General features: G+C 45.7%; 2 protein-coding genes across 2 annotated transcripts; both read left to right on the top strand.

Annotated features, from left to right (window-relative positions):
• The first annotated feature begins 855 nt into the window (after positions 1-855).
• LOC120656324 (B3 domain-containing protein Os02g0598200-like) lies at positions 856-7,400 on the top strand. Its single transcript, XM_039934377.1, has 7 exons — positions 856-2,122; positions 2,265-3,333; positions 3,470-3,739; positions 4,170-4,286; positions 4,390-4,547; positions 6,666-6,991; positions 7,074-7,400. The coding sequence occupies exons 1-6, from the start codon at positions 1,211-1,213 to the stop codon at positions 6,912-6,914; spliced, it is 2,775 nt and encodes a 924-aa protein (XP_039790311.1). The 5' UTR covers positions 856-1,210; the 3' UTR covers positions 6,915-6,991; positions 7,074-7,400.
• Positions 7,401-9,959: 2,559 nt separating this feature from the next.
• LOC120656322 (very-long-chain 3-oxoacyl-CoA reductase 1-like) lies at positions 9,960-12,230 on the top strand. Its single transcript, XM_039934374.1, has 3 exons — positions 9,960-10,686; positions 11,400-11,469; positions 11,661-12,230. Exons 1-3 carry the CDS (start codon positions 10,034-10,036, stop codon positions 11,916-11,918), a joined length of 981 nt encoding a protein of 326 aa, XP_039790308.1. The 5' UTR covers positions 9,960-10,033; the 3' UTR covers positions 11,919-12,230.
• Positions 12,231-12,490: the final 260 nt, after the last annotated feature.

The following is a 12,490-nucleotide window of genomic DNA, read 5'->3' as shown; positions in this document are numbered from 1 at the left end:
CATATGCGTCCTCTTTTTTTACTACATAGCCACACAAAAGGTCCCATCGCAGTAAGCATAAGACCTGTTTGGATGCAAGAGATAATCTTTTAGCTCTAAATTATCCCTCATGCATCCAAACATATGGAATAATTCTGAGCTTAAGTGGAATATCTATTCCAAAATCTTTAGCCCCCTCCAAGAGGTGATAATGAGACTAATTTTGCATGGTCTCTAAAAAAAATAAGTGTGCGTACACACCTAGACATGAGAATAGAAGAGAGAGGGTGAGCATTAACTCATAGATCCAAACAACCATTGGGCTAATCCTTAGCCTACGAATTCAAAGCTAAATCTTATCACTCAAAATTAGTCATGAGTTAATGTTCCATACAGAGCCTAGATTTTGTAGCAAGAGAGATAATAATAGGGCTCCAATGATTGAGAAAGTGCATCAAATGCTGAATAGCTCTGGGATCCAAACATATTTTAAAGGTTATTTTGGTGGAGGTATAGATTAAAAGATAGCCTAAAAATTAATCCTGGGATACTTATCCAAACAGGATTATTGCTCTTGTTCCAATATTTTCCTCTTATATAAGTATCTTTAAAAACTTTTATAAATTGATAGGAAAGCTAAAAATAACTAAATTTTTTTAAAAAAATTAATTTGTACTATTAAAAATTTTCAAAATTAGATATATACCATCGGATCCACGTGTCATTAACTCATATGAACCCACATGTTAGAGATAACGATGGTATATCTAACTTTGTGATTTTTTAACGGTAGAGATACAGATCCAAAATTCCCAACTTTCTTTTTATAATCAACGGTCTCTCGCTCCCAACCCCGCGGTCGGCATTTATGCCGAGCGGCACCACCTCGCCCTTTCCGCCCTCCCGCCGTTCTCTCTCCCCCACGCGCTCGCTGGCCAGCCTCGGGAAGCCCGCTCCCCCGCTCCAGCGGCAGCGCCTCCGCTGCCGTCGGACGGAAGCACGCACCGGTCCGGCTCGTGCGCCCCAAACGACGGCGGCCGCCTCATCGACTTGCCCGCCGTCGCGCTTCCCGGGTCGCAGCCGTGGGGCGCCGCCTTCACCACGCGGGGGTTCCTCCAGCATCGCGTGGAACTCGTCCTCGCGCCCGGCATTGTTGTAAATTGGCCCATATTTCTGGTGGCTTCATTGATTGGCCAGGGGAGGGAACGGAATCTGATTGGGGTTTCAGAGGATGAGCGGTGCTGCTCCTGATGCGACATGCCGGAAGCGGCTGAGGAGTCACGACAGCAAGATTCAGAGTGATGACAAAGAAGAGGGAAAGAAAATGAGTGGTGGTGGCAGTGAGGTGAAGAACAGGAAGACATCCATAGCTGCCTTATTTGAGACGGGGAAGCAAAAGGAAGGGAGAACCAACAGCAACAAGAACATGATGGCTGATGACCAGGAGAAGGAGAGGATTATACGGAATGGTCACAATAAGGTGAAGAGTATGAAGAAGGTGTCCCCTGCTTGCAATGCCAACAAGAAGAAAATGCAAATTGATGTTGAAGAGGAGGGAAAGAATAGGCATAATGGGGACCATAAGTTGGCGAACAGGAAGGAGTCCCCCACGTTATATGAGAAAGAGAATAATAAGGAAAAGATGAACAAAACGCACAAAGAGAAGACGTGGGCTGCTGACCGCAAGGAGAGGAAGATACTGAGCCGCCACAATAGCATAAAGAGCGGGGAGGTGGCCACTGCATTCTTTGGGAACGAAAAGAAAGGAAAAAGGCTGAAGAAGACCAACAATCAGGAGCTGCAGAGCGATGAAGATGAAGAAAATGCACCATTCACAACTGCTGTTAAGAAGAAGAGAATGAGGCCCGGTGAGAGCCCGGAGGTGATGATGCGCCATGAAAAAACAAATAGAAGTGTGCCATCTATTGTATCCAAAGAGAAGAAGATCGATACATCAAGTGGTTCTAAATATAAGAAAAGGAGGAGGGATCGCGCATTACCCAAAAAAGGAAAGATGAGTGATAATAAGATTCATAGTGGTAGGGTGCAGGAAAAGAAGATATGTGGTGGTGGCAAGGAAAAGAATAAGTACACTCCCTTTGCATTCTTCAAGTTCATATACAACAGGTTCGAGGAATTTCTGGTAAGTTTCTGTTTCTTTCTGTTTTGCTCAAGAGCTTATCTTCTTGACGTTTGGGTTAATAGTAGTATCTTTTTCTTGTTTGTTTGTGTGTTATGTCATGGTGCCTATATTAAACATCACGAACCTGTGTATGTTTCTGCAGCTCATACCACCAGCTGTTGCACACAAGTTGGCAGATTTGACTAATCAACATGTCTACCTTGAAGATTCAGAGGAAAAACGTTCAAAGGTCAGGCTATCTGTGGTGAATGATTCCCTCGCTTTTCATCAGGGATGGAATATTTTTGTTTCAGACCATTCGATTAAATGGGGGGAGTTTCTGCTGTTTGATTACATTGCTAGGAATACATTTTCAGTGCGGGTTTTTGGTTTGAATTCTCATGAAAGGTTGAGTTTCAAAAAAGACCCAAAAAGAGCAGGACATGGGGTTGGGTCTGGACCAGCGCCACAAGATAACAATAATGAAAATGATGCATGCATCCGCAGCCATAGAAAAACATTAATTATGATTTCAGAATCAGGAGCTTCAGCACATAATGAGGATGTAATGAATCTCACAACTTCAGATGCAGATTCAACACATCATGTGACTATTAATACCAACAAAGACCTTGAAAGAGTTGAAAGTGGCGTTGGCAATTTGCCTGATGGAGAGTGTGGAACCAATTATATTTCAGCAGCATGCAGTGAAAGAAAAACAAGTTCTGAAATTGTAAATGATGCAGCTCCCTTAATTCGTGAAAATGATGGTAGAGTGGGGCATGAATTACAAGTGCATGATTTGGATGAAGATTTAATAAGGAAACAAGGGATAAGTTGCACTCCTTTAGGTTCTATAGTAACTGTGGAGAAACATCAGATACATAACAATATGAATATCAGCCAAAACTCCTGCAGAAAATATGCAGCTCCTGGAGGTTTTCGATGCTTGGAGAAGTGGTGGAGGGCGGGTCTGAATATTCGAGCAGCTCTTGATGGCATTGTACTGATTGAACTTGAAAACACAAAAGAAACTGACAGTAAATTGGTTGATGGTTATGGTTCAATTGGGCTAAACACTATGGATGAGTACTTTTGTTCTGAGGGCAATCATACACATAATCCACCAGTATTCACCATGACTGTCAAAGAACCCTTAGGTGCTGACAGAGTATCCAAATGCAGACTTGGTGAAACAGAGATTGACCATAGTGTCAATGAGAAATGTGGAGGTATGCTTCAAATCATAATTTTCTATGATTGCTGCCGGTATCTGTTGTCAAAAGTTTTTGTACTGTTTCATTCAAAAAAGAGTATATTGTGGAAGTAAGTGATTTTTATATCATGTATTCGATGTCTATTTTATAGGAGCTGCTGTTCAAATTGAAACACAAGGGGAACAACTGGAACCTGTGGGAAGCATTGTAAATACCCAAAGGAATAATATCCCTCTGTCTGTTAATGCTGTAGTTCCAGACAAGTACAGTGCAATAGGACTAAACCCTGTTGGACCAGAAGTAACTCGAAGCTTTGTCGAACCAATGTTCACAGTGCCCATTGAGAAAGCCTCGACTCCTGTTGAAATATCCAAAAATGGAAGTAGCAAGACACAGATTGATCATGATGTCAATGAAAAAGGTGGCATTTACTCTTTAACTTCTCTAGTACCACTGCAACCTATTTCCTTTTGAAAAATCACTTGGCTTTCACGCGCTACAGTAACTTCCAACGTTTGACCACTACTTAGGAGTATTAAATGTGGATAACTGACAAAACTCATTCTATAACCCCCAGGCAAAATCGCGAGACGAATCTAATGAATCTAATTATGCAATGATTAGACAATGTCGTGCTACAGTAACGGCATCTAATGACGGATTAATTAGGCGTAATAGATTCATCTCGCGATTTCCCATCCATCCGTGTAGTTAGTTTTAATTAGTTTATGTTTAATACTCCTAATTAGTGTTGTAAAAGTTCCCAAAAAAATTTACCCAAAATTTTTTGGGAACTCCTAATTGTGAAGATATTTATTATTTATAGAATATAATGAATCTGTATCTGGTAGGAACTATTGTTCAACTTGAAACAAAAATGGATCAGGTGGAGCCAGTGGGGAGCAGTGTCTGTAGCCAAAGTAGCAACAAAGCTATGTCTGGCAACCGTGTGGCTGCACATGTGTCCGGTGAGCTCATTTTATCTAACTTTGTTTGAATATAAAATTAAAAGGAACGGTTTTCCAGTTGGATAATGCATCTCTAATTAGGTTGTTGGATTTACCCATGCAGAACATTGTTTCTCCAAACAGGAATATAGAAAGTTTATTAATTGTGTGGTCCCAGAGTCTTTGTTGCCTATGAAAGACAAAATTATGGAGTCGGATGATCATTCTCTACTAAAGTTCAACTTGCAACTTTGCGTTCCTGATACCACTCGGAAATGGCTTGTGAGTTGTGCAGGCTCCGTAAATAGTCCTCTTTCCTCTTTCAATACTGTTCTTTAACACATTATGTTATTATATGTATCTTTTCCTCCTTGCAAAAGGAAAAAATATAAAATTATGAATGCCCGGGCAAAGATGGTTTATCCTTTATGCCACTATTCTAGATGCATGTCAGATTCTTTTTTCAGTTTTAGCAGGTAACTAGCATTAAGCATACCCGTCCATCTAGATATGTAGGGCCTCACAGATGTTGAATGACACATTTATATAAACAACTGAAGAGATTAAATGTGCCACTTTGCTTTGAGGACAAATAAATTCCGGCATCAATCAATATAAGAAAATTCATAGAAGTATTTCCATCGATTGAGAGAAAAAGGGAAAGATCTAGACTACTTACTTTGACAGATAAAGTAGATTTCTATATTAGCTTGATATAAATAGTATAGTTGTTAAAAATTGTCCAACAAACACAATCTGTTTGCAATCATCCTGACTAGAATGTTGTAAAGCAAATAAAATTGTATCAGCAGGTGATTCAGACAGTGTTGTGAATTTTTACTAACCATGGATGATTGGTTCAGCAATATATTACTACCATCAATTGTACTGTTTAAACTTTAGAAATAGCCCCTTGCCTGATAGTATTAGTGTTTCGTTCATTCGTACTTGTAGTGTTTAGGCCTGAAGTTCATGTTTGTCGGTACCTTAGGACTGGGGTAACCCCTCTTGCCATGTCAAGACTCGTGTAGTTATCAGTAACTACACCCTAAGGAGCTGAGCAGCCGGACCCCTGGGGTCCGGCTCCATCTCACCAGACCAACGGCACCGAACCCGCTTCCCGCTCGGGGCAGGTCCGGTGTCGCCACGTGTCCCGGAAAAGAAAGCGCTCAGGGCCAAACGGCCGGGGGCCCCGGACCCCTCACGGAGTCCCAGACCCCCACATACTATCCGGACCCCTCAGCGGGGAGAAAACAGACACCCCACCCGGGGGGTCCGGAGCCGCCACGTGTCCGCAGGTGGCGGCGCGCGCGCGGCCGCGACGCTTCCCCGGGAAGGCTCGTCCACCTACCGCATTCAATGTGGTAGACGAAGGTGCGCTCTGCTATAGAGCCCGAGGTGACTTTTGCCAGGCTGTACTGTTGACCACGCGTTACCAAGGCGCACAGTGCAGCCGCTGGTGCCACCCACGCCGTGCTCGTCAGTCTGCTACGCCAGCCAGACACAACAGCTCGGCGACGGAGTATCATTACTCCTACACGGTAGACCCACAGTCTACGCCGCAACCTACACTGCCTCAACGGGCGCCTCGCCGATGGGACAAGACCCCCTCGGTCAGAAAGTCTACAGGACGAAGAAGCGTATCCGGCAAGAAGTCCTCCAACACTGTAACACCATTAGAGTCTATTTAGTATAGTATACATCCTGGTAGGGCCCACTTGTCGGGGTCCAACGCCTGTATACGCGTCCTCCTTGCTCTATAAAAGGGAGACGCCCGTTAGAAGACGGGAGAGGTCGAAGGAGAGACTTGAGGGCAGAGGATAGACACATCCTTAAACCCAAGAACAATACAACACTCAGTGGACGGGTATTGCGCTTCGGCGGCCCGAACCACTCTAAATCCTGGTGTGTTCTTGTGTTCTTGCTCCATGGGTAGATATGAAGAATAGCTTGCATCTCCCTGGGTAACCACCCTCTGAGGTTAGGCGGGTGCATTCCGCCACCCGGCTGTGGCCCCCTTCCAGAGCCATGACAATGTTCTTTCTAGTTACCTTAATCTTCATCAAGTTATTGTATAAAACATGTCCGTCTGCTGAGATTTAGCGTGGACTTGACATAGCACTGAACTTCAGTTTTAATGTTGCCAATAGACTATGTTTTGGTAAGTATCAATATGTAACAATAGTGGATATTATTTTTTAAAATATTATTATGAATTTATGATGCCAAATGCATCCTAGTTTGTTGAGGCTATTAGATTAATTTGATTTGATCCTTTCTTGACCTTGTTCACATGTTCATAGTTTTTACTTACGTGAAATTTCTGGTCTCCTTGCTAAAAAGTAGTTTATGATTAATGTCACATACCATTTAGCTCTTGTTCTTTTGATCCTATTCTAGGAGCTATCGAAGTCGCTTCCCAATGCTATTAAACAGAAAAGGCATGACCGGAACGTTATACTGCTGAAGGATCCCATGAAGAGATTATGGCCGGTTCTTTACCACGAGAACCCGGTATTTGTGGGCTTCACCGCGGGGTGGAGGCATTTTGTCGCAGCAAACAACCTTCAGTCAGGGGATCTCTGCGACCTCATCAAGGAGCCAGATGATGACGAGCCGGTGTACTCCGTTCTCATCACACGACAGTGACTGCGATGTGTGCATTGTGTATATCTATCATCTTTTGCAAAATCCTGAAGTCCACCTTATCCGTGCACTTCTTCTAGGTGGGATCGCTCGCCATGATTAAGCTTTAAACCTATCATTCAATTGGTTATGTGAAAACCGTGTGGATCTGCCCTTTTGCAGGAAGTCATGTGAGAACCATGCGGATCTGCCGTTTGGGATGTACATAGTACCACCGCCTTTGACGATCTGCATCCTAGAAATATTCCATAGAAGTCAGGCTGAAGGTTACATGTATCAGACATTGGAACTAGTCCATGATCCTGGTAATAATAGGACCGTGCCCTGAGCTGCAACTGGGTAGAGATTTCAATATAATGTGCTGGTAGTGTTGCTCTCGCCTTTATTCGTCAATGGCATGGAGTTTATTTGCACTTTACGGTCCTTGTGCTTAGAGCAAGCACGTTCGCGTCTGAAGGAGACCTTGTAAGTTGGACTTACCTTTCCTCCTTTTACCTTTTCACCTCCCGTTCACCTTTTAAGAACCTGGCTTGTAAACAAAACCCGCGGAATCGCCCAATCAGGCCGGAGGTGACTGAAAAAGTGAAGAGCAAGCGGCCATAACTACAGCAATGCTATAGTAAACATGTTCCAATGATGGATTAATTAGGCTCATTAGATTCGTTTCGTAGTTTACAAACGAGATATGTAATTAGTTTTGTGATTAATCTACATTTAGTACTTTAAATATTAATTTTTTTTAAAAAAAACATAAAAATGCAAAATGCAAAGTCATCTAAACACACCCTAAAATACACAGGGCGCAGCGGCGGCGCTGACCGTCACGTCACGGCGACGTGGCCATGGATCGCGAGACCAAAAAGCCCTGGCGAGATTAGCCGCGACACGCTGTAGCCCTTGCTCCCTCGTGCTCACCCTCTCGGCGTCTCCGTCCGCCGCGGCGCCGTCGCTCGCCCAACGTCCCCCGGGGCCTGGCCCGCCGCAGGCCGCACGGATCCCAGCTCACCACCCACCACCTGCCCCGGATTGAAGCCGATTAGTAGCCGAGTGAATGCTGACGCGCGGCACGGCGACGGCCCACGGCACCACCGCACCAGGCAGCGTGGCGCGCCCCTTTCCTTTTCGCGCACGAACGGACCAGACCAGAAACGGGCTTGCTCAGGTCCTTGTGCGACTGCACCGTGTCCCGCCGGCGGGCTCCGCTCTGCTCGCCGTCCGGCCACCGGCCGTGCCGTGCCGGGGAAATTAAAGAGGGAGATGCGTTGCGTTGGGGTGTCCGCCAGAGCCACCCGCGACCACCGCCTCCAACGCCGCCTTTAATTTCAGCTCATCAAACCCCAGCGCTCCCACACCGGCAGCAGCAAGCCCACGCGGCCACGCGGGCCAACCTCCCCTGCCCGTCGCCACCATCCGTCAAGCCGGCCTCCGCAGCAAGTCGGCAGCGGCGGCCAGCAGAGCAGGACGCTGCTCCCGGCGCACCGTGGACTCCGAGCCGGATCTGCTGCCGGCCGATGAGCCCGTACCAAACACGCGAACGGCCGGTTTCGTGGATAGGCTCTGAAAGTAACATGGGTAAAGAGTGTGGATGCACTTGGCTTGGCTTGAAATCCCCTGCCGTGCGCGTGAATCTGGGATCCGGCTTCATATAAAGAGTGCTCTCCTTCGGCTCCACTTTGAACAGACTTCGCTAGCATATTCAATGGCCCGGTTGGTTATGCGAAAATGCTCCACGAAGCGGCTGCGGCAGCAGCCTCTCCAAGAAGAGAGGCAACCTGGTGCCGTGGTGCGTTCTTGCGGTTTTCTAACCTCAACGGATTTCCTACTCTGACCAAGCATGATGACAAGACACCACAATCAAGGAGAAACCAAGGCTGTGGTCAAAGGCCATGTTTGGTTAAGGCAAAAAAAAATCACGAAAAGGAAATTTTGCATGCATGGAGTACTAAATATAGTCTATTTGTAAAAACTTTTGCCAGTTGAGTGCAGTTTGGCACGACGAATTTAATGAGTCTAATTAATCCATGATTTGCTACAGTGATCATCCTCTAATCATGCGGTCAAAAGCCGCATTAGATTCGTCTCGTGAATTTACCCAGAGATTCTGCGAATGGTTTTGTAATTAGACGTTATTTAATACTTCTAATTAGTGGTAAAAGTAGAAGAAAGAATTCACAAAATCTAACCAACACACAGCAGCGAACTGCACAAGTGGCCCTGCTTCGTTTCGATCGAGAAAAAAATGTCGCCGCAAACTGACAAAGGCGTAGCAGCCTGTTAGTTGCCGTTTGGCTCATTCAGAATTTAATTTGAGTTTCCAAGAGCAAAATCATTAAGTAGACTCGATATATTTAGCGAGAACAGTGATGACATTTTTTTTTAAACATTGGATGAACCACGTAAACATTATTGGCTGCAAGATGCCCAACCAAATATGTTGTGTTCTCATGTCCACCAACCAGGTACTACTTCAAGTTTAAGGAGAAGAAACATAATCGTTCATAGTAATAGCATCATATTGATTGTGGTGGTGGTGTGGCCGGGTGCCGATCAGCCGGTGTGGTTAGAGAAAACTACCAACGCAAATGAGTTCCAAAGAAGTGTAGCCGAATGGTGGCTCTTGTATATCTAGTTGCCAAGTACAGTACCAATAATCTTTTTTGCAAGTGAGAAATATTATTAGCCCATCAAAAAAAGAAATATTATTAGTGATACTTTGAAAACTAAATATATGACCCATTTTTTCTACACTTTTGTCTTTCAGAAAAGATGGTGGAAGAAATGCTAAAAGATGATAAAGTGTTTGTGGATTTTACTCGGGTATCAACGTTTCTCACTGGAATTTTCAGTAACAAAAAAAAATCTTACGGCCAAAACTGATCGATCTACGAGGAAAGAAAAAACAAAGCCGCATATAATCAGAAAACTGATCGCGGACACGACTCGGATTCGACCAATATTCAGTTCGTGTTCGGTTAGTCTTGGTACACCAGTTCCACCCACCGCTGGAGAAAGCCCACCCCCCCTATAAGTCCCCGGCCCGGCGGCACACCACGGGCACCGCCGCATCGCATCGAGTCGCTCGCTGCTCCTAGTCCCCCAAGCTCCCCGAATCCGGCGACGCCATGGCCGGCACGTGCGCCCACGTCGAGTTCCTCCGCGCGCAGCCGGCCTGGGCGCTGGCGCTGGCCACCGTGGGCCTCCTCGTGGCCGTCCGCGCCGCCATCCGCCTCGCGCTCTGGGTCTACGCCGCGTTCCTCCGCCCCGGCAAGCCCCTCCGCCGCCGCTACGGCGCCTGGGCCGTCGTCACCGGCGCCACCGACGGCATCGGCCGCGCCATCGCGTTCCGCTTCGCCGCCGCCGGGCTCGGGCTCGTCCTCGTCGGCCGCAACCCGGAGAAGCTGGCCGCCGTGGCCGCCGAGATCAAGGCCAAGCACCCCAAGGTCCCCGAGGTGCGCACCTTCGTGCTCGACTTCGCCGCCGTGGGGCTCGCCGCGGGCGTCGAGGCGCTCAAGGAGGCCATCCGGGGCCTCGACGTGGGGGTGCTCGTCAACAACGCCGGGCTGTCCTACCCGTACGCGCGCTACTTCCACGAGGTGGACGAGGAGCTGATGCGCAGCCTCATCCGTATCAACGTCGAGGGCGTCACGCGGGTCACCCACGCCGTGCTCCCCGGCATGGTCGAGAGGAAGCGCGGCGCCATCGTCAACATCGGCTCCGGCTCAGCCTCCGTCGTACCCTCTGATCCGATGTACTCCGTCTACGCCGCCACCAAAGCGTGAGTTCCTCGTGTTCTTGCTCACGGATTACTGCTTTGCTTCATTTCCATTGTTGATTACTGTCGCAGTTGTACATATTATAGCTTGAATTGGCTCGATTTTAGGATAGATGGCGTTAGTGGAAGTAATATTGACTGACTGAGAACAAAGAAACACGCCTTTGTTACCTGTCTGTACTTGCTTAGCCATTTTAAGGTGTTTGTTAGGATCTGGAACTATTCTAGTAAGGCTGTAATCTGAGGAAGCGCCTTTGGTGTGAGTATTGAATTAGCTGGGCGCTGAAATACCATCAGGTAGACTACTTCAGATCTGCAGTTTGTTCAGATCTGACGTTCTGACGGCTGGTCACTCTATTTAGAGTGAATGAAAAGATAGTTAAGTAAGCAGTGAGTTATTTGTAAGCAACAAACTTAGGGCTACTTGCTTTTATATGCATGATAACTGAAAACTTTTGATGAGCGTCCCCTCAGCTTGCAACCCATAAACACTGAGGTGTAGTTATGTGACATACTGTACTTTCAAATAAGCAATTGGTGCTTTTCTTGCATCTGTTTTGTGTCTACCTCTCTCTGTTGCTATAGATACTTAGCTGGAAAAATACAAACATAATCTAATCCATAACCTTCTTTAGGAAATTAAATAATAGACAGATACGCACACCCCTTCAACTTAGCAAATGCATGCTAAATGTTATTTTATCTTTAATTTTCAGGTATGTCGACCAATTCTCAAGATGTCTTTATGTTGAATACAAGAGCAAGGGTATTGATGTGCAGTGCCAGGTAACAATTATTCTCTCTTTGCAATAGATGTACTTTGTTTCTCTATTGAATCAAATTGTACCTATTTTGGGTCTTTACTGGTTGATCAATTTTGGATTCGTTGATTTACAAATGCTGCATATATTCCATTAGTGATTTTGTATTATATATGAACTTTTGCGCTCTTAGCTCATCTTCTTCAATCTATTCAGGTGCCTCTATATGTGGCAACAAAGATGGCATCTATCAGGAAATCCTCCTTCATGGTTCCATCTGCGGACACTTACGCTCGTGCTGCTGTTCGCCACATTGGCTATGAGCCTAGGTGCACGCCGTACTGGCCACACTCTGTCATGTGGTTCTTGATCTCCATTCTTCCTGAGTCCCTCATCGACAACTTCCGCCTAGGCATGTGCATCAAGATCCGCAAGAAGGGGCTAGCCAAAGACGCCAAGAAGAAGTCCCTGTGATGTTTCAAATAGTTGGACACATGTCGCGATTCACATTGTTTGTTCAATATCTTTATTGGACATGTGCTTCTAGCTTCGCTGTAGTCACTTTTAGTACAATTACCTCCTGAATCTGTTAAAAACGAGAATATTGTTGTTCCTTACCCAATTGTGAAGCAAAAACATGTGTTTCTTCATCTCAGAATGTAACACTAATGCGGTTAAGAATGGAATGAATTAACTTAAAAAGTTGGTGTTTTTTTTTCTCTAGACGGGGTTGTATATAACTGAACTTCATGATGTTGCTTCTCAATCTCAAGAGAATTCAAATCCCGTTTCTCCGTTTGTTTTGAACTACATTTTTCAGCCTTAACTTCTCATTTGCTGTGGATGGTAAGGATCTTCCTTGTGGAAACTAAAGGGGGCAAGATAGCCAATGCGTTATTCTGTCAGATCATTTTTGATAGGCAAATATAACGCACCGAAGAGCCAAGTAACAGGAACTGAAGAATGCTCGTCAGACATGCAGTCCAGTGAGCATGAACCACAGCATATCTAACTGGTAGTACGAGTCACGAGTGAGGAGAAACTGA

This window comes from Panicum virgatum, chromosome 1N (assembly GCF_016808335.1).
Source record: "Panicum virgatum strain AP13 chromosome 1N, P.virgatum_v5, whole genome shotgun sequence".
Taxonomy (NCBI): Eukaryota; Viridiplantae; Streptophyta; class Magnoliopsida; order Poales; family Poaceae; genus Panicum; species Panicum virgatum.
Note: the sequence above shows the minus strand (reverse complement) of the source record. Positions and strands in the feature narration are given on the sequence as shown.

Excerpts from the sequence above, each read along its gene's own strand:
- LOC120656324 (XM_039934377.1), top strand. The coding sequence starts at position 1,211 with ATGAGCGGTGCTGCTCCTGATGCGACATGCCGGAAGCGGCTGAGGAGT. Across the intron at positions 3,334-3,469 it reads TGTCAATGAGAAATGTGGAG|GAGCTGCTGTTCAAATTGAA; the intron begins GTATGCTTCAAA and ends TCTATTTTATAG. Across the intron at positions 3,740-4,169 it reads TCATGATGTCAATGAAAAAG|GAACTATTGTTCAACTTGAA; the intron begins GTGGCATTTACT and ends TGTATCTGGTAG.
- LOC120656322 (XM_039934374.1), top strand. The coding sequence starts at position 10,034 with ATGGCCGGCACGTGCGCCCACGTCGAGTTCCTCCGCGCGCAGCCGGCC. Across the intron at positions 10,687-11,399 it reads GTCTACGCCGCCACCAAAGC|GTATGTCGACCAATTCTCAA; the intron begins GTGAGTTCCTCG and ends TTTAATTTTCAG. Across the intron at positions 11,470-11,660 it reads GTATTGATGTGCAGTGCCAG|GTGCCTCTATATGTGGCAAC; the intron begins GTAACAATTATT and ends CAATCTATTCAG.